Below are 27415 nucleotides of genomic sequence, written 5' to 3' on the forward strand. Positions count from 1 at the left end.
TTTCCCTTTGCGTTTATTGTTTTGGTTAATTACTGGAAGATGGCGGTTCCAGCCAAAAGGCTATTTATTAGGTGTTGATGGCAGAGTCTATCCTATTTAATGTCCATTGATGTTGAACATCCTAGAAGAACACCTCTAGAATTATTTACTATAGAGATGTATCTCCTTGAAATACCATTTCTGGGGAAGATAGAAGTCAAAAGGCTTGTGAGAGCCTAGGCACAGGCTAATCCTCATGATGGGTTATCCAACTGGAGGAGTGAAATGAAAGGACACAATACACATTTCTTTTTATTTATTTATTTATTTATTTGGAGAGGTTTTTGCTATAGGGCGCATGAGCTTGCCAGAAAGACAGAGAGAGACAGAGAGACAGAAAGCGAGAAATCACCCCTCAGGGAGGATGGACACACCGTAATCCCTTCTCCTCCATTCTCCTCTCAGGATCTTGGGCATGCACGCACATGCCAGTGTGAGTTTAAGCACCGGGTTTGGGACTCGAACCACAGTTGACTACATGGGAGTCGAGCGACATAGCCATTACGCCAACTGCTGGTCCCAACACAATACACATTTCAATCAACAGCTATAATATGTCCAAATAAAGGTAACCTTTGAGTTGGGTACTGTAAGTAAAAGATCTGTGATTTGATGATCAATTCCCTAAATTACAGATTCGTCAAGTGGCTTTCCTCCAAATAGTACATTTCTAAAAGACCTCAATGTCAATCATTTAAAAATATCAATTTACAGATATTTCAATTTATGAGAAAACAACAAACTTTTCCTTCTATTAGAGCACGCAGAAAGAGAAAATCAGATTTTCTTTTTTAATATGTTTAATATGAAAAGACTGTTAAACACCACAAAGATAAAATAATAGTAACACTCCAAGCTAAAAAAAGAAACTTCTGGTAATAACTTTGGTAATTATATTATTTTACTCCACAAGTTTACACATCCTCATTTGGTCCATCTGAAATTAAGTTTACAGGCAGGTTGCAGAAGCATGGCCTTCTCTAGGATAGCAAGAAGAAATCTTGGGATAGACAAGGACACAGGTATTATAGCTACCAGGAAAACCACACGTTGCCCTGCAGCAATTTCACTCATTAATATAATCACTAATGCTGTTATTTATTTGAGGTGTTCTGGGAAGTCTCTGGACATGACTATGAACTGTACCATGTGAGTCATCCTTCCAGAGCTGGCTTACCACTACACCACTGCTTAGCACCCACTAATGCAATTTAGAGAAAAATCCCCCAGTGTATACATGTTGCTACTGAAATTGGTTCTTCCTTTCCAGTTTAGAACATACGGAAGGGTGACAGATTAAATACTCGATATGGGTACTCGAGGAGAGAAGAAAGGAGTCCAGCGGAATTACCAAACTACTGTGCAGTTAATGCTAAAACAGTGCTGGGCAATAGGGGGCTGGGGATGCCTAATTTCACTGAAGGAAGCTTAAAAATAAATCTTCATATGAAGAAAACTCAGTCCTTTTATATATAAGCAGATCACCTTTTCTTTTTGGCTCCTTCATTTGTGTGATTCCAGCATTTCGAAGCTCTCATATTAGTAATTCTGTCAGCTAGTGATCTCCACACAGCTTCCTTCATTATGTTTAAATTAATAAAATACATTATTTAACAAAATGTAAAGATAAATTATATAGTACTTACACTCCCTAAAATGTGGTTAATTATTTTAAAAAGCAGAACATACTTTTGAGTTTCTAACTCTAAGAGAAAGAAGTAGTCCCAGCAATTAAAATATGATGAAACATGAAGGTCATTACAGGTTAAAAGAAAAGCCAAATTAATTATTAAGACTTACTTTTATAATCACTGCTCTTTCAAGTGTGAGGAAGACGGTAGGTTTCATCCCACAGCACTTTTCATTAATGAAGCTGAGCTTTCCATAACAGAGCTAGTGTCTGTCTGTCTGTCTGTCTGTCTGTCTGTCTTTCTTTCTTTCTCTCTCTCTCTCTCTCTCTCTCTCTCTCTCTTTCTTTCTTGAGAGAGATTAATTTTTGCTATAGAGCATGTGCACTCACTGGAAAGACAGAGAGACAGAAAGAGGGAAATCACGCCCCCCCCACCACCACCACCAGGGGAAATGGTCACACTGTAATCCCTTCTCCTCCTTCTCCTCCATTCTCCTCTCCGGATTTTGGGCATGCATGCATGCACACATCCCCAGCGTGTTTCAACCACCAGGTCCAGGACTTGAACCTCAGTCGACCCTGTTGGAGACCAGTATCTTAACCACTAATACCACTTGCTGGCCCCCAGAGCTAGTTTTTTAAAATTCTGGCATGACCAAAAAGGAAAGATTATTTTAAAATACTAATGTCTAAAGACAGAAGTTTTCTGGAAAAAAATGAGTAGGATGGATACTGACATTCATCAATAAGGGCTACTACTGTGTGGCTGTGAGGTGTTCACGTAGTGAAAGAGGAAGAGGCCAAGTGGAATTACACTGTGGTAATCAATGCTAAGACAATGGTGGGCAAAGATTGCTACGGGAGCATCAGGAAGCTTAATTTCATTGAGAAAAGCTGCAAAATAATTCTTCATATAAAAAAATACCATTAATATTTGGGGGCATTCTTTGCATTTCCTTTATAAGAAATGATGGCAAAATATGGCTTTAGAGGCTGGCATAAAAACTTGGATAAGTCACTGACGCATTCCTCTTTAGTACTGTCTTATTATTATTTTTAAAACATAACTACTGCTATCTACTTTCATAGGGTATGTGTAAGGATAAAATGAAATAACTTAGATAAAATGCTTAGGATAATACCTGACCTTTTTTTTTTTTTTTTTTTTAAGAAGTTTTTGCTTTAGGGTGCATGAGCTCACTGGAGAGACAGAGAAAGATAGAGAGACAAAAAGCCAGAAATCACCCCCATGCAGGATGGCCATGTTACAGTCCCTTCTCTTCCATTCTCCTCTTGGGATGTCGGGCACTCACACTCACACACCTGGCGTGAGTTTTAAGCAGCCAGGTCCAGGACTCAAACTGTAATCAATTGCATGGTGGTTCAGCAACATAACCATTATGCCATCGGCTGGTCCTATGCCTGATATATTATAAGTTAAACAAATGTAGCTTCTATTGTTATTGTCATTAATTTAACAGAAAAATAAATCTACAGACGCTCCTCAATTTATGAAGTTACAGTGAGAAAAACTCATTGTAAACAGAAAATATTGTCAAAGTTACATTTAGTATGCCTAACTCACTGAACATCATACCTCAAACTAGCCTACCTCATGTGCTCAGAACTTTTATATTACATAGAGTTGGATAAAATCATCTAACACAAGGCCTGTCTTATAATACAGTGTTAAATATCTTATGTAATTTATTGACTATTGTGCTGAAAGTGAAAAATAGAATGTTTTTACAGGTACTTGAAGTAATATTTCTACTAAATTCTAATCACTTTTGCACCATTGAAAGTTGAAAATTACTGGGGACCAGCAGGTGGCACGGTGGTTAAGATGCTGGGCACTCCCACATAGCCAACCACGGTTCAAGTCCTGGACCTGGTGGTTTGCTTTCTCACCTTCCCACTTTCTCTCAGTCTCTCTCTCTGTCTCTCTCTGGTCAAATTAAAATAAAATGAATGAATAAATAAAGTGAAGTAAATAATTCTTTAAAAAAAAAGAAAATTGAAAATTGTTAAGTCAAAACATTGTAAGCTGAGGATCATCTGTACCTCATAGATAAGGGACTCTACTTCTACTATTTACACACCGCCTACACGTACCAGTGGCATGTGGGGCACTTCATATGTGTTATCTGGCCTCCTTACACCCTTTCCCACTCCCACACTAACAAGTAAATATTAATCCTTCCTGTCAGATGAGAAAACAGAAGGCACAGAAATTTGCCCATTTAATTAGCAAATCTTATTCTGAGTGTGTACCGTGCTCCAAGCACTTTTCTAGGCACTGTGGGTATGATAATTACTAAGACACATTTTCTTGTTGCCATGGTTCTAAGAGTCTAGGTATTGGCCAACTGGGTATACTGAGGTGCCATCAATTGTTAAGAGTAAAACAAAGGAAGAAGCCAGTTTGGAGAGAAAAACCAAGCATTCCATTCTGAAGATAAGCTAATTTTGTGATCCCTATAGTAATTCACATAGAGATATATCAAGAACATAGAAATATATGAGTCCAGCTGGCCAACTACAACCCTGAAGCCAAATCTTCCTATCATGTTTTTTCATAGCCTGTGAGGTAAAAATTGTTTACATTTTATTTTACTTGCATTTTAAAAATTTACTTTAGTTTTTTCTGTAGTAGATTTAGGTTTATGGAAAAATTCAGTTCAAGGCACGTAGGGTTTGCCTTTACCCCCAAGCCTATACATGCACAGCATCCTCCAATATGATGAACATCGTCCACAGGGTGGTATATTTGTTATAACAGATGGACATACATTGACACATCATTATCTCCTAAAGTCTACAATTTACCTTAGGGTTCACTCCTGGTGTTGTACATTCTATGGATCTGGACAAATGTATAATAATGTGCATTTAACCTTATTGTAGCATACAGAGTAGTATCATTGCCTGAAAAATTCCCTGTGCTTGGTTCATTCACCCATTCCTACCCTCTAATGCCTGGCAAGTACTGACCTCTTTACTAGTACCCAAAGTTTTGTCTTTCCAAGAATGTCATATATCCCACAATATGTAGCCTTTCAGATTGGCTTCTTTCACTTGGTAAAATGCTTTTAAGCTTCCTTTGTGTCTTTTCAATGCTTGATAAGCCTTTCCTTCATGACTTTTCAGGGCAGTGCTCTAAACTCATTCCCTTTAGCACTGAAAACTATTTTCTTGTCTGGATGTACTCATTCCATTTCCCTATGGAAGGACATCTTGGTTGTTTCCAGGTTTAGGCAGTTATGAATAAAGCTTTTATAAACAGTCATGTGGAGGTTTTCTTGTGAACATAAGTTTTCGATTCATCTGGGTAAATACCGTGGAGTCTAATTGCTGGATCATATGGTAATAGTATGTTTAATTTAGTAAGAAACAGCCAGACTGTCTTCTAAAGTGGCTGTATTATTTTATATTCTTATCAGCAAAGAGATTTCCTATTGCTCCACATTTCATAATCATTTAATATTGCCAATGTTTTGAATGTTGGTGTAGGGTATTGATACATCTGTAACGGTGTCTACTTGTTTTAATTTGCAATTTCCTAATGAATATGATGTTGAGCATCTTTTTATAAACTTGTTTGCTACATTCGTATCTTCTTTGGTGAAGTTTCTGTTCAGATCTTTGTCCATTGTTATTGTTAAGTTTGGAGAGTTCTTCATTTGTTTTGAATAATCTTCTTTTTCCAGATGTATCTTTTGCAAATGTCTTCACTCAGTCTGTGGCTTCTCTTTTCAATTTATTGATGGTACCTCTTTCAGATCAGAAGGTTTTAATTTTATTGAAGTACAAGTTAGCAATGATTTCTTTCATGGTCCAAGGTTTTGAGGTTTTATCTTAAAAGTAATCACCATGTCTAACGTCTTCAGGTGGTGCTCTGGTAAATGCCACAACTCAATTATTCATTCTCTAAATAGTGTAACTTTTTGGCATTGAGCATTCTTAGGTATTTTCAATATACTCCATATGCAAATAGTTCAGACCCCCAGTAATCAATTTATTAAAAGTTCAATGTTGTATTTATTTATCTGGTATTTCCTATCACCGTTTGACCCATTTGGAAAACACTCAATGTGCATATTTTTTCCATTTATGCATCCTTAACATCTATTAAATTTTGAACAGATAAAAGGTGCTCATTGAATTAATGAACCACAACTTTAGAATAAAACATAAATGGATGGTTTTTATGAAGCATATGAAGGAAATAAATATTCACATATTAACAGCAAAATCAGTATGTTCAAATTAATCTTTCATTTGAATGTTCTCATCATTATTTTATTTAAATTGGTCTCTACTTAGAAATAATATCTTCTCAAAAGTTATGTTTGGCCAATTTAATTTCTTGATACAAATTCCTAAAGACTGTATATTTTTTCTATCAGGTTATTCTCTTTTTAGAAACCTTATATTTAGAATGGTAAAACTCCCATACACTACTACTTTGTACAAATACTAAATGCTTCCAGCAGAGGGCTCCAGAATTCTATCTTAAAGAAGCAAGTTTAAAGAGCTGTCCAACAGACGCTCTTGTAAAACTCTTCCTACAGGCAGTTCTTCAAAAAATATGTGCCTCCTCTTGATCAAGTAATTCCAAGTCTCTGAATTTACTTGAAAAGCACCCAAACAGGAAAAAATGGATTACAATGAAGTAATATTATTTATACACCATGAATTTGTGGATAAATATAATTACATCTTGTCTAATTCTAAAAAAGAAATTGAAGTGAATTATAATCACAAATTTTTTTATAAAATTACATACGCACACTGGCAAAATCCAGAGGAAAGCAGAAAGATAATATGTATAATGTGTACACGAGTATGAATTTGAGTAAAACCTTTTTTACTGTTACTTATATTTGTAGAAGCATACAAGAAACATTTTTTTAGTTTCAGAAATAAAAAATAGTTATTTATTTTTACATAATTTGCATGTCCCTTATTTGTAGTGGCAGAATAATTTAGGAAGCAAGTGGAATGATTGCTTATGGAACATTGGGGATCTGGAGGTACTTCGTTTTCATAGGCAGGATAAACAGGGTGTAGCACCACATACATGCCTACAGCTAACATTACATTCCCCCTGGGACTCTAAAAACTTTCAGACAAAAGCCCCAAACCTTTTTATGCACTCTGTTTACTTATACTCTGCTTCATTTCTAGAAGAATCTGAGGCACCAATATACACATTTAAAATATAAGGAACATAAATAACTCAAGGTAAGAGAAAATAGGAAACACAAAGTAATACAAGGTCAGGAGAAATGATAACACACATGCGCACACATACACACACACATACATTCTCATAATTATTATAAGTGGACCACAAATCTGGCTATCACCTTCTCAGTATCATAATTTAAAAGCAAATATAATTTAATACTAGATCAAAAAGTGAAAATACCAAAGAGAATTTAGCTTCTCCAGACCCTGAGATCCAATGGAACATTTTCAGCAGACATTAAGAGGGTCGGGGAATGATCTATTTGGTAATACTTTCAGTATCATCAAAATTGTATTTTATAACAACACTGTATAAAAAGCAAAGGTTAATAGAGATTTTTAAAACCCAGTCATTTAGTTTTCTGATTTACTGAGGTATAGAAACACCTGAGCAGTTCTTCTCAATGGAGTCAGCACTGCTTTCCAGGCTGCAGTTTGGACATTTTGTGGATGCTGTTGGTCATCCTAGGAGGGTGGGCAATGCAAGCATTTATTGGGCAGTGGCCAAGGATGCTAGATGCCATACAATGTACAGAGAAGTCACCAACCACAAAGAATTTCCCTGTAGCCCCCATAGTGGAATGCCCTGCCTGTTGTGCATGTAACTGGAAATTTGTTTAAAAAGATCAAAGCCCAGAACCAAATTCTGTTTTACAAATAAACACTCTTAAAAATTTTTTTTGTAGAGGGTGTGTGTGCTCACTGGAGAGACGAGGGGTGCGGAGAAATGAGAAAGCACCTCCTGCATGTGGGATGACCATGCCACAATCCCTTCTCCATTCTCCTTTTAGGATTCTGGGCACACATGCACATGTACTTGGCATGTTTTCCAAGCTGCCAAATTCAGGACTTGAACTGCACACTCAGTCATTTGGGATCCAGCTGTCTTAATCACCATGCTAAAAGCTGCCCCCACACTTTTTTTGTTCTATGTCAAAGTATGCTGAATTTTCCTGGAATGCTATCATGATAAAAAGCAAGAACATACTGTTGATTGTTTTTGGTTAGAATGTACAATGAGAGCACTACTCTGGAAACTCACGTCACCTCAGGCACGGCTGTGGCATTGCTAGCACAACTGTCAGGCATCAGCCTGCTTCTAAGCACGGCTGTCCCAACCACAGTCCCAACTCAGCCTGTGTTAACTAGGTGAGTTGACCCACTGTCGACATAGACCGGTGACTAGTCTATCATGCCTTTTGGAAGAGTTACATACATTTATTTCCTTTTGTTTGTTTTTTATATATGATTATGACAGTCCTCTGATGTTTAGAGTAATTTGTGAAGACAAATTATATTATCTAAGAATTTCCTCTCAGGATAGTAAAGGTGGGCTTTTTATTTCACAGCCTGGTATCAGATCAGGCTCAATCCCACCAAGCCAGATGGACACGCTTCATATTTTCTGGGGAATCTTTCATAAGTATAAGTTCTCTCAAAGGAACTTTCAGTGAGAGCTTTCCAGCATGCAGGATGAGGCTGTAGTGCAATTGTTCTCTTTTCCTGGGTAAGAGAAAACTTCATGTACTTTAAAAGCCCATCAAAGGCTAACATCTTTTTATGAGAAATATAGCTCCTTTTCATGGCGACTTGGAGGAGGTCAGCTGCTTCAAGATGAAGCTGAATATCTCCTTCCCAGCCACGGGCTGCCAGAAACTCATTGAAGTGGATGATGAACGCAAACTTCGTACTTTTTATGAGAAGCGTATGGCCACAGAAGTGCTGCTGACGCTTTGGGTGACGAATGAAAGGGTTATGTAGGCCGAATCAGTGGTGGAAATGACAAACAAGGTTTCCCCATGAAGCAGGGCGTCTTGACTCACGGCCTTGTCTGCCTGGTACTGCGTAAGGGACATTCCTGTTACAGACCAAGGAGAACTGGAGAAAGCAAGCACAAATCTGTTCGGGGTTGCATTGTGGATGCCAATCTGAGTGTTCTCAACTTGGTTATTGTTAAAAAAGGAGAGAAGGATATTCCAGGACTGACTGATACTACCGTGCCTCGTCGCCTGGGGCCTAAGAGAGCTAGCAGAATCTGAAAACTTTTCAATCTCTCTAAAGAAGATGATGTCTGACAATATGTGGTAAGAAAGCCCTTAAGAAAAGAAGGTAAGAAACCTAGGACCAAAGCACCCAAGATTCAGCGTCTTGTGACTCCCCGTGTCCTGCAACACAAACGCTGGCGTGTTGCCCTCAAGAAACAACGTACTAAGGGAACCAGCAGTTAGCGTAATGGCTATGTCGCTGGACTCCCATGTAGTCGACTGCGGTTCATGTCCCGGACCCGGTGGCTTAAAACTCACGCCGGGCGCGTGTGTGTGCGTGCCCAAGATCCCGAGAGGAGAATGGAGGAGAAGGGATTGCGGCGTGACCATCCCCCCTGGGGGGTGATTTCTCGCTTTCTGTCTCTATGTCTCTCTCTGTCTGTCTGGCGAGCGCACGCGCCCTACAGTGAAAATTTCTCCAAAAAAAAAAAAAAAAGAAAAGAAAAAAGAAACAACGTACTAAGAAAAATAAGGAAGAGGCAGCAGAATATGCTAAACTTTTGGCCAAGAGAATGAAGGAGGCTAAAGAAAAACGCCAAGAACAGATTGCGAAGAGACGCAGGCTGTCCTCTCTGAGAGCTTCTACTTCTAAGTCTAAATCCAGTCAAAAATAAGATTTTTATGAGAAAGAAAAAAATAAGACCAGATCGAAAAAGAAAAAGAAAAGAAAAAGAAATATGGAGCTAACTAAGAATCTCCACTAAATTAATTGTTAACTTTTCTCCACTCAGAGATGATTTGTGGAAGCACCTAAAGGAGGGGTCAAACTTGCTTTGGGAAATGATTCTAAGTGTAGTCAACATAAAAAATTCTAATAATCAAAAAAGAACATGGATGTAAGATTGGTATTTAGGGGGGCGGCAAGTGGCATGATGGTAAAAGGCGCTGGACTCCCACATGGTCGACCACGGTTCAAGTCTCGGACCTGATGGATTGCTTTCTCACTTCTTCTCTCTGTGTGTGTGTCTCTCTGATCAAACTGGAAAATAATAATGATAATAATAATAAATAAAGTTAAATAAAATAATTCTTGAAAAATAAAAAAGATTGGTATTTAGAAGTTTTCCAGAGCAAAGTAAAGATCTCAGACACATACCATGGATTATTAAATGTGTGGCAACCGGACTTTCTGCAGAAATATCCAAGAAGAAACAAATGCACAGAAGTGTAAAACCCAGCCAGAGTTAAGCAGGTGGGTTGATCAACCGGTGTGAGTTGCTGGATACTAGCCATTTTTACTTTGAACAATATCAGTTAGAGAAGGCCCAATTGTCTAGTGCCCCACTTAGGATAATAAAACCATTATCAAGGGCAAAAATGAGATACTTCTCTTTTCATTCCCTACGTGAGGTGAGAGTGGAAGGTGCTGAGAATAGGAAAGCAAGTGGAGGAAAGAAAGGCAGAAATTCAACTCACTGAAAAAGAGTTTTGGGTTTGTTTTTAAGGCAATGACTTGCTCTATCATGATCCTCTTGCCTCAGCCTCCCAGCTGAGACTACAGGTGTTTCCCACCATACCTGGCTCTTTCACTCAGGGTCTTACTATGTTGCTCAGGCTAGCTTCAAGTCTGTGATCCTCCTGCTTCAGACTCCTGAAACACTGGGATGACAGGTGCACGCAATTATTGCCTTTTGGTTAAACCAGGAATTGAACCTAAGTCTTCCATGTGGACCTAGCCTGGTCTGAACACAGTGTCTTAGCAGTGCACACTACTGCAGCTGGGCCTGAAGGGACTTTTACACACTGAAGATAAAGGTAAAGCTCAGAGGGGGCTGCCCTCATTCTTATCTCTAATATTACCTCAGGTATCGAGAGACCCTCACAGAGTTATCAGGGTTCATGTTCCACACATGTGAGCTCAAGCACCTTGACCCACAAAAGGTTCCTCAGTGCAAAACTGGTGCCAGCAAAAAATAAAAATGTTGCAAGTATATTGTCCAAATACACTTTGTTTTCATTTGGTAACTGAGTTTAATAGTGTCCAAAAGAAAATATCTGCATTTAAAATTTGACTATTACTCAAGTAGAATGCTAGACTGACAGATTCTGCCTTCCTTTTAAAAAGTTAAATTTAATTAATTAATTATTATTATTATCTGTTAATTTTACCAGAAAGAGAGAGAGAGAAAGTGAGAAAGCAAGCCACTAGGTCCGTGACTTGAACTGTGGTCGACCATGTGGGACTCAAGTACCTAAACCACCACGCCATCTGCCAATCCTGTCTTCTTTTTTAATGTCTGATTGCTGACAGCTTTAAAGTCCCACTCCTCTCTCTTCCTAACTTGTCCACATACAGAACAAGATATAAGAAAGCTCAAAAGCTCACTCAAAGCCACACAAGTCTCTGTTTTCATGGTGAACCATCATTCCAGCTCTGTCTCCAGTAAAAGCCAAGCTCTCCTTCCTAAGTCATCTTTGTATGTCTTTGGGAGCCACTGTTCTTCCCAGAAAGCCTCATTATGTGAGTAATAATACTTTCCATACCCTTTGGTGTGTGTGTTACTAGTCTCAACATCCAAATCCAGTTTTGGGTGGGTAAATGAGGTCGTAGCCTGTTTCTACAGAGTGAGTACAAGACAAGTGAGAACCCAAAAGCTTGCAAATTATTAGGGGAAAACCAGAATACATTCTTTCCCCAAAACTCAAAATACCAATTGTATTACTGAATTGGAAAGCTGATCTCAGAAGTATGGCCACTGTTACAGTCCTTATACAGAGACATTATAGACATTAATCTACTGGCTTATAATTCTTTAAGTATAAATTACACTCTAAGAATGGTCTGGCCAGATAGTACACTCAGACTTAGTAAGGGAGAATACACCGGCATGAAGTAGAGATTGTCAGCTAGAACTGACCCTGCTCTACAGATAAGAGACCCTCCCACATGATTCACTTGATCTGAATGAACTATTCTCCATGAGGGACAGACAGGCTGAATAAAGCTGTTCTTGGGTCCTCAGCTGAGAAAAGTAAGATTCTGGGGATCACTCAGTTCTTGTACTTCTAAAAATCTCACTTCTCATTTTTTTCACAGGAAATTATTAGGTCCCAAACCTGTCCTTACCACTTTTGAACACCAAACTATCACTGGCTTATCATTTTATTTGACATCTTAGGAAGCTATTAGAATTCCATCTGGTATATAGCCTCCAATGATCATAGGGAAGATCTTGTTCCTTAAGTGGGTCAATACATAATATGAAACCACAACTATGAACATGAAATGACTTCACCCTCAAACAGGGAGCACACTAATATGTTTATTTATTTAAAAATATATACAATAGAAGAGAAAATCTCCCCAAAGGCAAATAATATTACTATGATTTGAATGCTCCTCAAAATTCCTATGTTGAGATTTGGTTGTGATAGGATTAAGGGGTGAAAACTTAATCTAACTATGGTGTTAAAAGGTGAGGCCTTGGGAACCAGCAGTTAGCATAATGGCTATGTCGCTGGACTCCCACGTGGTCAACCGTGGTTCGTGTCCCGGACCTGGTGGCTTAAAACTCACGCCGGGCGCGTGTGTGTGCGTGCCCAAGATCCCAAGAGGAGAATGGAGGAGAAGGGATTGTGGCGTGACCATCCCCCCTGGGGGGTGATTTCTCACTTTCTGTCTCTATGTCTCTCTCTGTCTGTCTGGCGAGCGCACGCGCCCTACAGTGAAAATCTCTCCAAAAAAAAAAGGTGAGGCCTTTGGGAGGAAATTAGGATTAAGGTCATTTGGCTAAGTCACCCCCCTTCCCCCCCATGAATGACTACTGGTGGGTTAGTAAGGAGAACTCTGTTCTATTCTCATCTCAGCCTGAGGGGCATGGAGACAAAGGTTCCGGCCCCATCACCATATTATATCTGTATTATAAGCAGAAGACCCTCGCCAGATGTGGTCCCTGGACTTTGGATTTCCAAATGAACACAGTGTCTTAGCAGTGCACACTACTGCAGCTGGGCCTGAAGGGACTTTTACACACTGAAGATAAAGGTAAAGCTCAGAGGGGGCTGCCCTCATTCTTATCTCTAATATTACCTCAGGTATCGAGAGACCCTCACAGAGTTATCAGGGTTCATGTTCCACACATGTGAGCTCAAGCACCTTGACCCACAAAAGGTTCCTCAGTGCAAAACTGGTGCCAGCAAAAAATAAAAATGTTGCAAGTATATTGTCCAAATACACTTTGTTTTCATTTGGTAACTGAGTTTAATAGTGTCCAAAAGAAAATATCTGCATTTAAAATTTGACTATTACTCAAGTAGAATGCTAGACTGACAGATTCTGCCTTCCTTTTAAAAAGTTAAATTTAATTAATTAATTATTATTATTATCTGTTAATTTTACCAGAAAGAGAGAGAGAGAAAGTGAGAAAGCAAGCCACTAGGCCCGTGACTTGAACTGTGGTCGACCATGTGGGACTCAAGTACCTAAACCACCACGCCATCTGCCAATCCTGTCTTCTTTTTTAATGTCTGATTGCTGACAGCTTTAAAGTCCCACTCCTCTCTCTTCCTAACTTGTCCACATACAGAACAAGATATAAGAAAGCTCAAAAGCTCACTCAAAGCCACACAAGTCTCTGTTTTCATGGTGAACCATCATTCCAGCTCTGTCTCCAGTAAAAGCCAAGCTCTCCTTCCTAAGTCATCTTTGTATGTCTTTGGGAGCCACTGTTCTTCCCAGAAAGCCTCATTATGTGAGTAATAATACTTTCCATACCCTTTGGTGTGTGTGTTACTAGTCTCAACATCCAAATCCAGTTTTGGGTGGGTAAATGAGGTCGTAGCCTGTTTCTACAGAGTGAGTACAAGACAAGTGAGAACCCAAAAGCTTGCAAATTATTAGGGGAAAACCAGAATACATTCTTTCCCCAAAACTCAAAATACCAATTGTATTACTGAATTGGAAAGCTGATCTCAGAAGTATGGCCACTGTTACAGTCCTTATACAGAGACATTATAGACATTAATCTACTGGCTTATAATTCTTTAAGTATAAATTACACTCTAAGAATGGTCTGGCCAGATAGTACACTCAGACTTAGTAAGGGAGAATACACCGGCATGAAGTAGAGATTGTCAGCTAGAACTGACCCTGCTCTACAGATAAGAGACCCTCCCACATGATTCACTTGATCTGAATGAACTATTCTCCATGAGGGACAGACAGGCTGAATAAAGCTGTTCTTGGGTCCTCAGCTGAGAAAAGTAAGATTCTGGGGATCACTCAGTTCTTGTACTTCTAAAAATCTCACTTCTCATTTTTTTCACAGGAAATTATTAGGTCCCAAACCTGTCCTTACCACTTTTGAACACCAAACTATCACTGGCTTATCATTTTATTTGACATCTTAGGAAGCTATTAGAATTCCATCTGGTATATAGCCTCCAATGATCATAGGGAAGATCTTGTTCCTTAAGTGGGTCAATACATAATATGAAACCACAACTATGAACATGCAATGACTTCACCCTCAAACAGGGAGCACACTAATATGTTTATTTATTTAAAAATATATACAATAGAAGAGAAAATCTCCCCAAAGGCAAATAATATTACTATGATTTGAATGCTCCTCAAAATTCCTATGTTGAGATTTGGTTGTGATAGGATTAAGGGGTGAAAACTTAATCTAACTATGGTGTTAAAAGGTGAGGCCTTGGGAACCAGCAGTTAGCATAATGGCTATGTCGCTGGACTCCCACGTGGTCAACCGTGGTTCGTGTCCCGGACCTGGTGGCTTAAAACTCACGCCGGGCGCGTGTGTGTGCGTGCCCAAGATCCCAAGAGGAGAATGGAGGAGAAGGGATTGTGGCGTGACCATCCCCCCTGGGGGGTGATTTCTCACTTTCTGTCTCTATGTCTCTCTCTGTCTGTCTGGCGAGCGCACGCGCCCTACAGTGAAAATCTCTCCAAAAAAAAAAGGTGAGGCCTTTGGGAGGAAATTAGGATTAAGGTCATTTGGCTAAGTCACCCCCCTTCCCCCCCATGAATGACTACTGGTGGGTTAGTAAGGAGAACTCTGTTCTATTCTCATTGACTGTGTATCTCACAGACACATGGGCATGGATACAAATGTTCCTGCCCCATCACCATATTATATCTGTATTATAAGCAGAAGACCCTCGCCAGATGTGGTCCCTGGACTTTGGATTTCCAAACATGACCTGAATAGAACTCCATTCTTACAAATCACTCCATTTCGGGTGTTTTCTGTTAATAGCACAGAACAGACTAGAACAGTTTCAAAAGATCCAAGGAAGCAAAAAAGTTACCCACAAAATTAAAACTTGTTTTTGTTTCTCTTTTCTTGAACTTTCTGTGTCTACAGTCCAGTCATGGACACTGGCACAATTGTACAAGAATTAAAGTGAGGACAAAATGATCACTTTTGGCAAAATTCAGAACACTCTTTTTTTTTACAATGTGGATTTCAAACTGTTCTCTCTAGAGCCTAAGACATAGTAGAGGTACCTCAGGGGCCTTTTACTGTCCAGGCTTCTGTAAGTACTTCCAAAAGAAGAAGGGATTTTGGAGCTGAAATATTTAAACCACTCAACAATCTTAACGTGGCTCCCAAGAGAGGTATTGAAGAACGTTTTCTCCCAAATTTGTTCCATGTATTGCCATTTAGTACAAGCAGGTTATGTTTATAAGCAAATCTGACAGAAACATTTTCCATATAAAGTGACACATCTCCCCCGTGAAAGGATGGTCCATGAGAAAGCAGTTCCAGTTAAGACTCCTGTCATTCTGCTGCCTGATTTGACATGACAGTCTCTAGAGAAAAGTGTTCTGCTGAGGTGAATACACACAGTTTTAATAATCATCAGAATGTAATGCCACAAGTGTGTGTCTCACCAGAGTTATATTATGTTTAAGAAAATGTTACATGAAATTATTAGAGACTCAAATGAGAATCAGAAAGAAAAAAGAATTACCTTTAAGAGTATGGAAATTAAGGGGAAGTTTCCTTTAGATTTCAATCCCTGACTGTATATTTTTACAAGATCATAATTACAGCTAAATTTTTTTTTCACTGAACCCAGTATCGTACTTTTCTAGATTTTCAAAAAGCTTAAAAATATTAACAGTTATATATTGGGTCATTGGAAAAACCATGAGGCATTTTTGCATAGAAAAACAGAAAAATTCATCATGACTTTATTGACAACCCAAAAATATTTCCTTCTGAATACTGTACTCAAGCATTCTCTGGGTCAGTAAAAGATAGCTATGATGAGTGTCCCCAAAGAGCTGGGTTCTTTTTAATGTTTAGAAACCAAGGGCTGGAGTTATTGGATAATGAAGAAAAAAAAAAGCAAGGGAACACAATTACCAAAGAATTTTTCTTCTACAGATCCGCAGATATTACATAGCAGGTTCATGGCTGACAAAATTAGAAGCACCTGGAACTGGAGAATGTTAAATGGGACTGCAAGTGTTGCTATCATTAGGTGCATAGTTTGTCTATGCACTGGACTCCTAGACTCTCTCCATCAGGTTATATCAGACAGAACACCAGGACAGTTCTCTGGACAGTGAAAAGAAGCTAAGAAGGTTTAAGCCCTTGCTGCAACATATGTAAGCTATTCATCACAGTGTTTACCATATAGTCTATCTTCTTTAACATCATCCTAGCTAGCGGGCTAAACAATAAGTTTCATTGTAGCCTTGTTCTATTTTCTTCCAATTTGGTCCTCAGTCACTCTAACTCCTAGAGGACTAGTCCAAAGCCTTTGGGATTAGAAGTCCTTCTATCTTTCCAGCCGGACTCTTTATAAAAGAGTCTCAGTGTTAACTGTTCGTCATATCACAGTCTAGCTGGGTGTTTTATTAGCAATACCTGCTTGCTCCTGGGGGCTGACTTCTTGTTCATTTGGACTGGATTCCTTCTTCCAGGCAACATCTCCATCAGTGTCTACCTACTCCAACCCCTACCCCTGCTTCTTCCTCATGTCTCTTTTTCTACTCAGAACTGGTCTGAAACATAGATAAATTCCTGGCCAAAGCTGGAAAGTGAGGAGAGTGCATGAGGCCAGGGTAACAGCATGGGTCCTCTTGCCCACTAGGGGAAGAAGGATTCTGTGGTTTTGTAGATTCACTTCATCCTTTTCTTCCTAAGGCAGATCTGCCCAGTGACAATTTGTCACCCCACTGACTTCCAACCTAGCTCCCAGTCAGTGCTTGCAGAGCAGCAGTAGCCTGGCCCATTGGCCTGTCATGGCTGGTTATATTGTCATCGCCACATCTGTGTATGACTGTGCAAAGATACCCATGAAGGCTGCAATGCATCCTGGGTTCGGCTCAAACACTGCCCAAGCAGGGTGTGCCCAGAGAAAGAAATACCTCTATTTAGTGCAAAGGCAGAACGTGTACTTGTGCAGCCCTGTTTGCTACTTTATAAGTACATGTATTTCCAGAGGATATCTGAGCATTAGGGGAAGTTTGCTTTTACTTTAAAATCTCCTGGATGAAATGAAATCGGTGGGCCAATTTTAAGAAGGCCATACTGGAGAGCACGGTGTGGGAGGAGCAGCATTCATCTTGTTACACTCAGAGGCCTTCATTCATCACTCTCATTCTATACCTCAATTTCTCTCCAAGACAGCAACAATTTTTAGATACTTAAAATACTTACCTTTTATACTGTGCTTACTACAATTGACTAAACATATAATCAACTGTCAGTAGAAATAGCTATAGGTAGAAAATTCAACGTTAACTCTGATTTTTTTACAAATCTATACGAGAGGACTTCAAAGAGTTTGTGAAAAAATAAAATTAAAGTACAAGTTTATTTTGGTACTTTTTTTTAAAAATCCACACATAGTTCTTTCTTAACGTGCATCTTCTAAGAACTTTTTGAAGCCCCTTCATACACATTATGGTTAACTATAAAAAATTATGTGGGCCAGCAGGTGGCATGGTGGTAAAGGTGCTGGATTCCACCTAGCTGACTCCGTGGTTTGAGTCCAGGAACCTGTGGTTTAAAAACCATGCCAGGTGCATGTAAGTGCAAGCTCAAAATCCTGAGAGGAAAATGGAGAAGAAGAGATTGTAGCATGCCATCCCCTACGGAGGATCATTTCTTACTTTTCTCTCTCTCCGTCTCTGTCTTTTTCCAGTAAGCACATGTACTCGCTGGCAAAAATTTTAAAAAATAAAGAAAGCTAAAAATCAGTGAATATATCCAAGTAGTAAGTAAGAAACTGAAGAATTACATTTTTATTTATGTTCGCATATTCCAAACTCTTTGCTTTATGATAATTAAATTCCATAGTAAGAGAAAGCAGGTTTTGATATTTCCCAAGCAAATGCTATAACTTCATCTTTTTGCCATTATCTGTCTTTACCTCAAAGGAAAAACAGATTTATTATATGGTCATTTTGATGTTTAACAAACCAGATGTCATTGAATATTGTCTGAGAAGGACTATACATAACGACTTCTGCTCCGCAGCAAAGACCAGTCATATAGACAGTACAGCTGCAACAGCTACAAACCCTCGCGGGCCAGTGTTGGAAAGGCACAGCTTTCAGGTTGAGAAAACCGTCAAAATACAGGCGTACACCACATAGTGAAGTTCTGTCAACAAGGACTGCATATAGGATAGTGGTCCCATATAGCCTAGGTGTGTAGTCGGCGATTCATCCGTTTCTGCAAGTACACTCTACAATGTTTGTACAATGAGAATTGCCTAATGTCACATTTCTCAGAGCATATCTCTGTCGTTTGGCAACACATGATTGTAGTTTACTCTCTAAACTGTCCAAACACTTCCCTGCATCCTTCAACAAAATATAATAAACATGACCTAAACTTTTCTTAATGACATAGGACATTCAACAAGGATAATAGATTTAAAATGAGGAAAACTAGGTTTGACTAAAATGAGAAAACATACTGGGAGAATGACCTTTGTCAATTCACCTCACCTCCCAGGATTTGTCATCTGGGGATTACCATATTCCTCGGAACTGTTTTAAAGATTAGGTTAAACACATACAGAATGCCTGGAGCTGCTCGCTAGTTTTTTCAGAAGGGATGTTATGAAATATCAGCCCCCATTCATGCCCTGGCAATACACGATTTGAACAGATGAGCTGCCTCTGTATACCACGGGCTTGTCACCCTTCTGTAGATACACAGTCAAAAATGGGTCTCTGGTAGCTGGACAGAACAGCTCCAACTCTAGGTCTTGTCCTAGATCTTGCCTTTTTCTCTCTTTTTTCAAGTGCTGGAGGATACATGTGCTCACCAGAAGGAGACAGAGAGAGAGAGACAGAGGGAAAGTGAGAAAGCACCCCCAATGGGGAAAGGCCATGACACAGTCCCTTCTCCTCTATTTCTCCTCTTGGGATCTTGGGCATGTGTGCACATGCACCCAGTTTGTCTTTCAATCCATCTGGTCTGAGACTTGAATCACGCAGTCAGCCATATGGTAACCAGCTGCCTTAACCACCACGCCCTAAGCTAGCCTTCTGCTTTTTTCCAAAGGCACTTATATTAGCTATACAGACATATTTTTTTCTTCACGTTTAGCTTCCTTTTCTTTATTAAAGTGGTATTTGAGGATGTGAGGCATAGGATTGCTGGGCACAGGATATGGCTACCCTTCTGTAAAATTCTTCTTTCCAAATAGTTTTCTTACCTGTGAAAACTGTCAGGTCCCCTTGTGCTATCTTCAGTTTATGTTTCATAATGATCCTTTGTGTCACAAGTCATGCATACGTGTGTTTGTGTGGGTACACACACACACACAGATATGAGAGAAACAAAGAGACATACACACACACAAAAAGAGTAACAAACACACACACACCACATATATATAACAAACTTAGCTATTCTGAAAGAAACCACAAGGCAATCAAGGCAAACAATAAGCAGCTACCTATATTTGCACATGTATTTTAACTCAGCTTTCACAGCGATTTTTGTGCCCTTGAGTTTACCAATAGTTTAAACATGCCTTACTGTCTATACTTGCTAAGATGAAAGTATTTAGCTGTTAATGCAGCTGGGTACAGAAATCACTCACTTGTTAGTTATCAAAACACCAATATTACTCTCTCATCCCCCTTGCACACCAGTAAAGTGTGAGCTATGGATTATCAATCTTACTTTATAGATGAGCAAATTCGGGTGCAACTACAGTTTGGATGCAAAGAGTGAAACACACAAGATGAAATTTAGAGCTGATAACTCTCTTTAGATCCATAAACCAGAAGTGTGCGACAGATGTGTTAGGCAACTCTGTGAGCAATAACTGTCTGCCTTAATTTCCGAGGGCATGAGATGGGACTGGCTTGGATTCTGTAATCCAGAACCTTTCCTTTCCTATGTAACCTCTTACTTGATGGATGATTTTCCCCCCTTTTTCCTTATAATTTTCATTCCAGCTGCCAGAGTTGCCTCAATTATTCTACGACAGATAGTTCAAACTCTACTAGTCCAGAAAAAAGAGTGGACAATATCAGATGTTTTAATAAGCTTTTAAAGGAAAGTTAGTGAAATGATAAATTCTAATATAGTCAAGACTCAAATATGGGGTCGTTGGAAAAGTCTTGATTGAGATAGAAAAGCATTTTTCTATCTTTTTTTTTCCTATGCAAAAACATGTCATGACTTTTCTAACGACCCCATACTTCCTTCTCTGTGAAATTCTGTACTGGTGGTCACACTTGGCCACACCTTCCCTCCCCCCTAAGTTTTCTTTTGCTTCTCTTGAAACTCCCATCCCAGTGAGGTTATGGGATTATGTTTCTGTGTCTCTCTTTGAGCATGATGTGAGCCTGTCAAGGGAAGAGGCCTTTATTTTAGCACAGAAGGCAAACCCAAGTTGGATAAAATGGAATTAAAAAGTGAAATTTTATAAGAGGATAAACACCCAGTCTGTGTCTGGATTGAAGGATTTGAGTAGTTCTCAAATGTAAACGGATATCCTCTGGAGATCCCTACAAATCCTGTAACAGTTTTAGTGGTGAACAAATTAGGATTCCAAACCATCACACTCTAACCTAAATGCCTTAGCCTTGACCCAGAGATACACCTAGAGAACAAGGTCCATGATGCTGCATGTTGTTTTTTGAGGCTTTAAATTTATTTGTCTTGCTTTTAAGACAACAGAGCTAGAACTGAGCCACTGAGTTTCAGTGATAATGATGAGAATCATCATCATACAAACTCTTTCCTTTGGGATGGTTCATTAGGATATTTTAAAAATTATACCAGGCCAGCCAGTGGCATGGTGGTTGAGGTGGCTGGATCCCACGACCTACTGCACAGTTTGAATCCAGGACCCAGCAGTTTGGGTATGTGTGCATGCATGACCAGATCCCAGAAGGAGAAATTGCAGCATGACCACCCCCCACAGGAGGTGCTTTCTCACTTTCCTTCTCTCTCTCTCTCTCTCTCTCTCTGGCTCTATGTGGTTCTCTCTGGCAAGCACACACACCCTCTAACAAATTTATACCAGAAAACACCAAATTAAGATTTTGATACTATGTTCACTGGATCATATTAAAAATCAAAGTGTAGGCCAGCAGGTGGCATGGAGGTTAAGGTGTTGGATGACTGACTAAGCCATGCAAATCTGGGACCTGGCAACTTGACAATCATGCCAGGTGCATGTGTCTTCAAAATCCCAAGAGGAGACTGGGAAAGAAGGGACTGCAGTGTGGCCATCTCCCCCCCCCCAGCCCCGGCCCCTGCCACTCTAGCAAGCACATGTACCCTATAGCAAAACCAAAATAAAATGGTATTTTTTTTAGCTTTCCATTCCTTTATTTATAAAATTAAGATGTAAAATATGTTTTAACATTGAAATGAGTAGCACAAAAAATAAATAAATAACTGAAGTTCATTATCTCGAGGATAATCTCCTCTGGCTAGGTACAGTTAAAATTTTAAGTCTCTCAGATCACATTAGGTTCCATACCTGTCCTGTATATGCAAATTCCAGAGCCTGTTTTAAGCCAAGGCTGGTCACACCATGTAAATTCACCTCATCTGCTCCACTTTCCACCATACAAAGACTGAACATAGCCTGGTGAGGAAAGAAAGACAGAATTATGTGACTTAAAAAAAGCAAGGTTAAAAAAGTCCTAGAGAGACTAAGAAAAGTTTTACAAGGTAAATGCTGACTTTGATTTTGAGATGTTCTACAAAGCTTCGTTCACATAAGCCCCAGTCATGTGAGGTCTGAACAGTTACAGTACCAATGCATGGAGTACCCCCTTCCCAGGAGTCTTGTTTGAAGTGACTGTGTTTAGGCTCACCAAAATCATTCTCTCCATCTGGGGTCTCATGCTACCATGGAATGTGCAACGAGCCTTAGTAGTCTGTCCAATAGGCCACAAGGGTGGCACCTTTGTCTCCTGACTTCGCTGCCTTTTTTCTGCTTCATTCCAATGACATATCTTGTTCCTCTTATCTGCCATGTGTCACGCACTCCATTCCAGTGGTTCTCAAAGTGTGGCTCTTGGACCAGCACTATCTACACCACCAGGAATTCATTCGAGTATAGATTCTCCATCTTAAATCTACTGAATCAGAAATTCCAAGTGAGGCCCAACAATCCATGACCTCCAGGTAACTCTGGTGTTCACTCAGATTCGAGAACCACTGTGTGAGTTAAAGTTTTTCAGTGCAAATCAGGCTGGCCTCAAATCAGTTCTCCTAATGATCAAGTTACTGAGAATCAGTTTTTTGACAAAAGATCAGTATGGCTAAAAAAAACTTGAAATTTTCAAAATGAAAACTTGCCAGGGCCAGCAGATGGTGTACCAGTTACGTCACTGGACTCCCTCATGGCCAATTGCAGTTCAAATCCTGGACCTGGTGGCTTAAAACTCACATCAGGAGCATGTGCATGCATTCCCAAGATGCTGGGAGTGGAATGGAAGAGAAGGGAATCATGGCATGGCCATCCTGGAGATTGTGATTTCTCACTTTTGCTCTCACTGTCTCTGTCTCTGTCTCTGTCTCTCTGATGAGTACATGTACCCTAAGGCAAAAACCTCTAAAAAGAAAATAAAAACTTCTCAAATAAAATAAACGCATGTGTTTTCTTTCTTTCTTTTTTTTTTTTTGGAGAGGTTTTTGCTATAGGGCGCGTGCGTTCACCAGACAGACAGAGAGAGACAGAGAGACAGAAAGTGAGAAATCACCCCCTGGGGGGATGGCCACGCCACAATCCCTTCTCCTCCCTTCTCCTCTTGGGATCTTGGACACGCACACACACGTGCCCGGCATGAGTTTAAGCCACCGGGTCCGGGACTTGAACTGCGATCGACTACATGGGAGTCCAGCGACATAGCCATTACACTAACTGCTGGACCCTGCATGTGTTTTCTGAAACAAACCAAAAAAAAAAGTTCATATTAATTTTTACACATTTATCAAATTCAACGTAACAAGTATAAAGTTATTTATTGGTGATGAAATGCAACTATTTGTTAAAGTATTCTTCTGTGTAGTAAAGACTTAACCTTCCCCAAGAGAGGCCTGGCCTTTGCTCTTGGCTTCTAGGTCATCTCTAGGCCCTCAGAATGCCTAATAGGAGTGTTTTGTGTACTGGACACCTTGGCCACCAACAGTCTAATTGTGGTTTGTGACAAGTCTCCCAAGTTGTATTGCACATGATGTGATGGCCACCTGCTCTCCCGCAGACTCATAATGGCCCAGAGCAGGATAGAAATGGCTCAAACTGCACAAGAATTTTCTGGATAATGAAATGAGAAAGGTTCCTGAGAGCAAAAACAGAACAAGCTGTCAAGAGAGTTGTTTGTTTTTGAGAGATTTTTGTATAGGGCACATGCACTCGCCAAAGAGACAGAGACAGAAGGCAAGAAATCACGTGCTGGGGCAATGAACATGCCACAACCCCTTCTCCTCAGTTCTCTCAGGACTTTGGGTACGTATGCACATGCACCCAGTGTGAGTGTCAAGCCTCCGGGTCCAGGACCCAAACCACGATTGGCCATGTGGGACTCTAGCAACGTAACCGTTATGCCATCTGCTGGTCCCAAGAGATTTTTTTCTTTTTTCTAATCTGCTTTCCTAGCGTCTTACAAAAGTAATACTAAATACAAATGAGGGATCCTCAATCAGAGGACTGTGAGCCACTAAACTGGAAACTTGACTTAGCAGAACTGAGGAGAGAGCATGTTGCTTAAATAATGTACATCTATACTTACGCATGTTTGTATAAGTAATAAAAGAGCATCACAATTATTACTGTTTTATACCAATAGAATTAAATAAGTTTATTAATATTATGAGGTTATAGAACATAATAATAGAGGGAAAGAAGAGACTTAATTTTATTCATTTACACTAGTATTAGATAATTAAAATGGACGTGTGATTGGTATATTTCAAGCAACTGCAATTTAAATTTTTTGTTATATTTGAAATATTCAGTACTGTACAGGAAGAAATCAATATTCAAAGCAATCTATTGGACATGTGGGCAAATTACCTTGAACACGACAAGTGACCTATGACTAACTGTTCACTTCTCTGAGCCTCATGTCCCTTATCTGCAGAATGGGACTTACCCCAACCTCACAAATTTGTCTTAAGGTTTAGATACAAACATGGTTAATGTCAAGCATAATACCTGGCACACAGATTTCAATAACTAGAAACTGTTTTTTAATATTCCAAGTTGATATCCTACTCTCAAATGTCTCTCTGATTCCAATTGGAAAGATCTCCTGCCTGGATTCAAACTTTTCAATTACTTTTCTGGCAATGTCACTCAAATTTCCTATCATTACCTGCTAGACTTAACTTTTGCTGCATACTCTGTGCTTTGCCAGGTTCTTTCCACCTCCAAAGAATGGGTCAAACACAGATGCAGAGAGTTGGAAAAAGACACAAGACATTGATTTCATATTCTTTTTTTGAGAGTTTTTTTTTTTTTCCTGTTATAGGCCATGTGTACTTGCTGGAGTGACAGAAAGAGAGAGAGAAAGAGAGAGAGAGAGAGATCGCTCCCCTGGGGGTTGGTAATACCACAGTCCCTTCTCCATTCTCCTCTCAGGATTTTGGGGATGCATGTACACACACTCAGTGTGAGTTTCAAGCCACCAGGTCTAGGACTTGAACCACAGTCAACTCTGTGGGAGTCCAGTGACGTAACAATTATATCATCTGCTGGTCCCTGTTGTTATGTTCTTCATTGACTGAGTTTGGTGAGAGCTCACAGAGCTCCGGTAGCACTCACAGAGCGCTTCCTCCACCTTGGAGCTTATAACATGCATGAGGAGCCCTTGCAAGCGCTTCTTCCTTCTTGGCACCCACAGGATAGAGCATAGCTGAGCCATGGCCAAGCCAAGCCAGGGCACTGAGGACTGACTTAGCAGAAACAAGGCCAAGATGAGCAGAACTAGCCAGCAGGGCAGAGCTAGCTGACCAGGTGCTCCCTTTCTCTTAAAGAGGATGCAGACAATCATAGCTCACTGCCGAAACCAGACTGTCTCACACACACAGACACACACACACACACACACACACATACAGTACATGAATGGTAAAAAATAGCAAAGTCATAATTACATAACAAGCATGCAAGTGCAGTACAACTAATAACGTAAGTTGTTTATCCTGTGACCTTCAACCATGATAAGATTGGAGGTGAGGAAGTCAGACTAAACTATCCTGACTCCATTTGCAATACTCTCCTACACTCATACTTTATAGAATGACCTCATCATATAAATTGCCATCACTTCTATAAATGTGAAACTTCCATTTGTACATCATATCATATTGTCTTGAAATTTTAATATTACAAACTAAATGCTCATTGTGATTTTTTAAAAAATAGACAATTGCTTAACGTACAGATAAAAAAGGGAGTCATTAAATCAAGGCCTTGGGTTTAACAGATTTACAAGGCACTGCAATTATGAAAAGCCTCATTAGATACCACTAATGCTAGGAAGAACCTGGCCATCTGGCACAGTAAGACTTCAGCACCCAGGTTGCCTGATCTTACAAATAGTGTCTGGAGACCTGGTGGCGTGCACAGGAAGGACAAAGCCTCTTTTGGTACCAGAAGTGGTGATGAGACCAACAGTGCTATCTCCTAGCATCACATTTCTTAGAAAAGTAAACTGTAAATTCTTTAAATGTAGGCACCATCTCTTCTTTACTCACTGTGGTGCCCCTAGACCTCGGTACGCATATATGCAATACTAGTGAATGAATTAATGAATGGACCAACATGCTCTTCAAAAATCTCAACTGCAGACAATGTCCTGACATTCTACAGTGTCACAAACGTTAAGAATGTGTTCTATATAGGAAAACATGTTTCTGTATGGAAGTGTTGTAGATAGTGGAATATAAAATTGTAGTTAAAGTCAAAGAGAAAGAGCATCTACCATAAGCTAAACACTTCAAAAACATAAGTGAGTTCAAAACTAGACACTTAGAAAAAGAAAAGAACATATGGCAATGTCCTCTATCAAGCCACAAGTCTGCCAAAGCACGGGATAAGGTTCTGCTTAGAAATACTAAAGCACTGCACAGATTCTTGCTTGGTTCACACTGTGTTGTGTTGGGGAAAGCCTCAGCCAGGCTGAGATTTACAGTCATCACTGCTCACTCTTGGCTGATAACGTGCTGCCGCCACCACAAATCTTTCTAATTGAAAACCCAGTTTGTGAGAATAGAATCTGCACTAAGTGCTTACCACAGGGGAAGCTGTGGATTTATGGTGTGTTGTTCTCTCTTTATTTCACACAGAAATGACACCAATTGAGTTCTAAAATCACAGCCCATGAATTAAGCTTCCTTGGGTCACGTTAGTTGTCAAGCATTCACAAGATGAGCTACAACCACATTTTAGGTTGGTGAATTATGCCAGAAAACGGACCGACAGAAATTCTACTACCTCTTCGAAATAAGATGGCAGATCACAGACTTTTTTAAGCCCTCAAAGTTGATGACATATGATCTTTTACCTGGTGGACAATGTGCAATTTTGGAGTTATACTGGCACAAACAAGATGAACTGTGAATTCCCATTTTATTGAGAATTCCAATCACCTTACAGGTACATTGTGAGTGCACATTCAACCCTTCCCTTTGAGAAGAGTTCAGGAGAGATAAATGAAAGTAAACAGATGTGTAAAAGGAAGCCCTTGAAAAGAGCAGCTTGCAAAGACTGCATCACATCCAGCCTGGTCCCTTACATCTATATTTACTCAGTGTTACATAATTAGTGACATTTACGAGGGCCACAGGCATAACTATCTTCTGAATCAACAGAGATTACATTTTGCTCAATTTAGTGATAGTGGTGATTATCCTTCATTGCCTTTTGGTTATACCTCACATACGGACTGCCTGGTGAAGCTTACTGAGACTGTTCAATTAACCACAATAGCCTATTCTCTTCCATTGGAGAAAGAAGGGTCCTGATCACAGGTGGA

General features: G+C 39.7%; 1 protein-coding gene and 1 pseudogene across 2 annotated transcripts in view; one reads left to right on the forward strand and one right to left on the reverse strand.

Moving 5' to 3' along the window:
- KLHL32 (kelch like family member 32) overlaps positions 1-27415 on the reverse strand; it is a 244098-nt gene that overhangs the window by 97834 nt on the left and 118849 nt on the right. For both annotated transcript variants that reach the window (XM_006156098.2, XM_027774801.1), the window contains exon 4: positions 21907-22014. In XM_006156098.2, coding sequence (XP_006156160.1) covers positions 21907-22014 — 108 coding nt within the window. The remainder of the gene's footprint in view (positions 1-21906; positions 22015-27415) is intronic.
- LOC106735674 (40S ribosomal protein S6-like) lies at positions 8512-9595 on the forward strand (annotated as a pseudogene).

This window comes from Tupaia chinensis, unplaced genomic scaffold (genome assembly GCF_000334495.1).
Source record: "Tupaia chinensis unplaced genomic scaffold, TupChi_1.0 Scaffold000478_3, whole genome shotgun sequence".
NCBI classification, from domain to species: domain Eukaryota; kingdom Metazoa; phylum Chordata; class Mammalia; order Scandentia; family Tupaiidae; genus Tupaia; species Tupaia belangeri.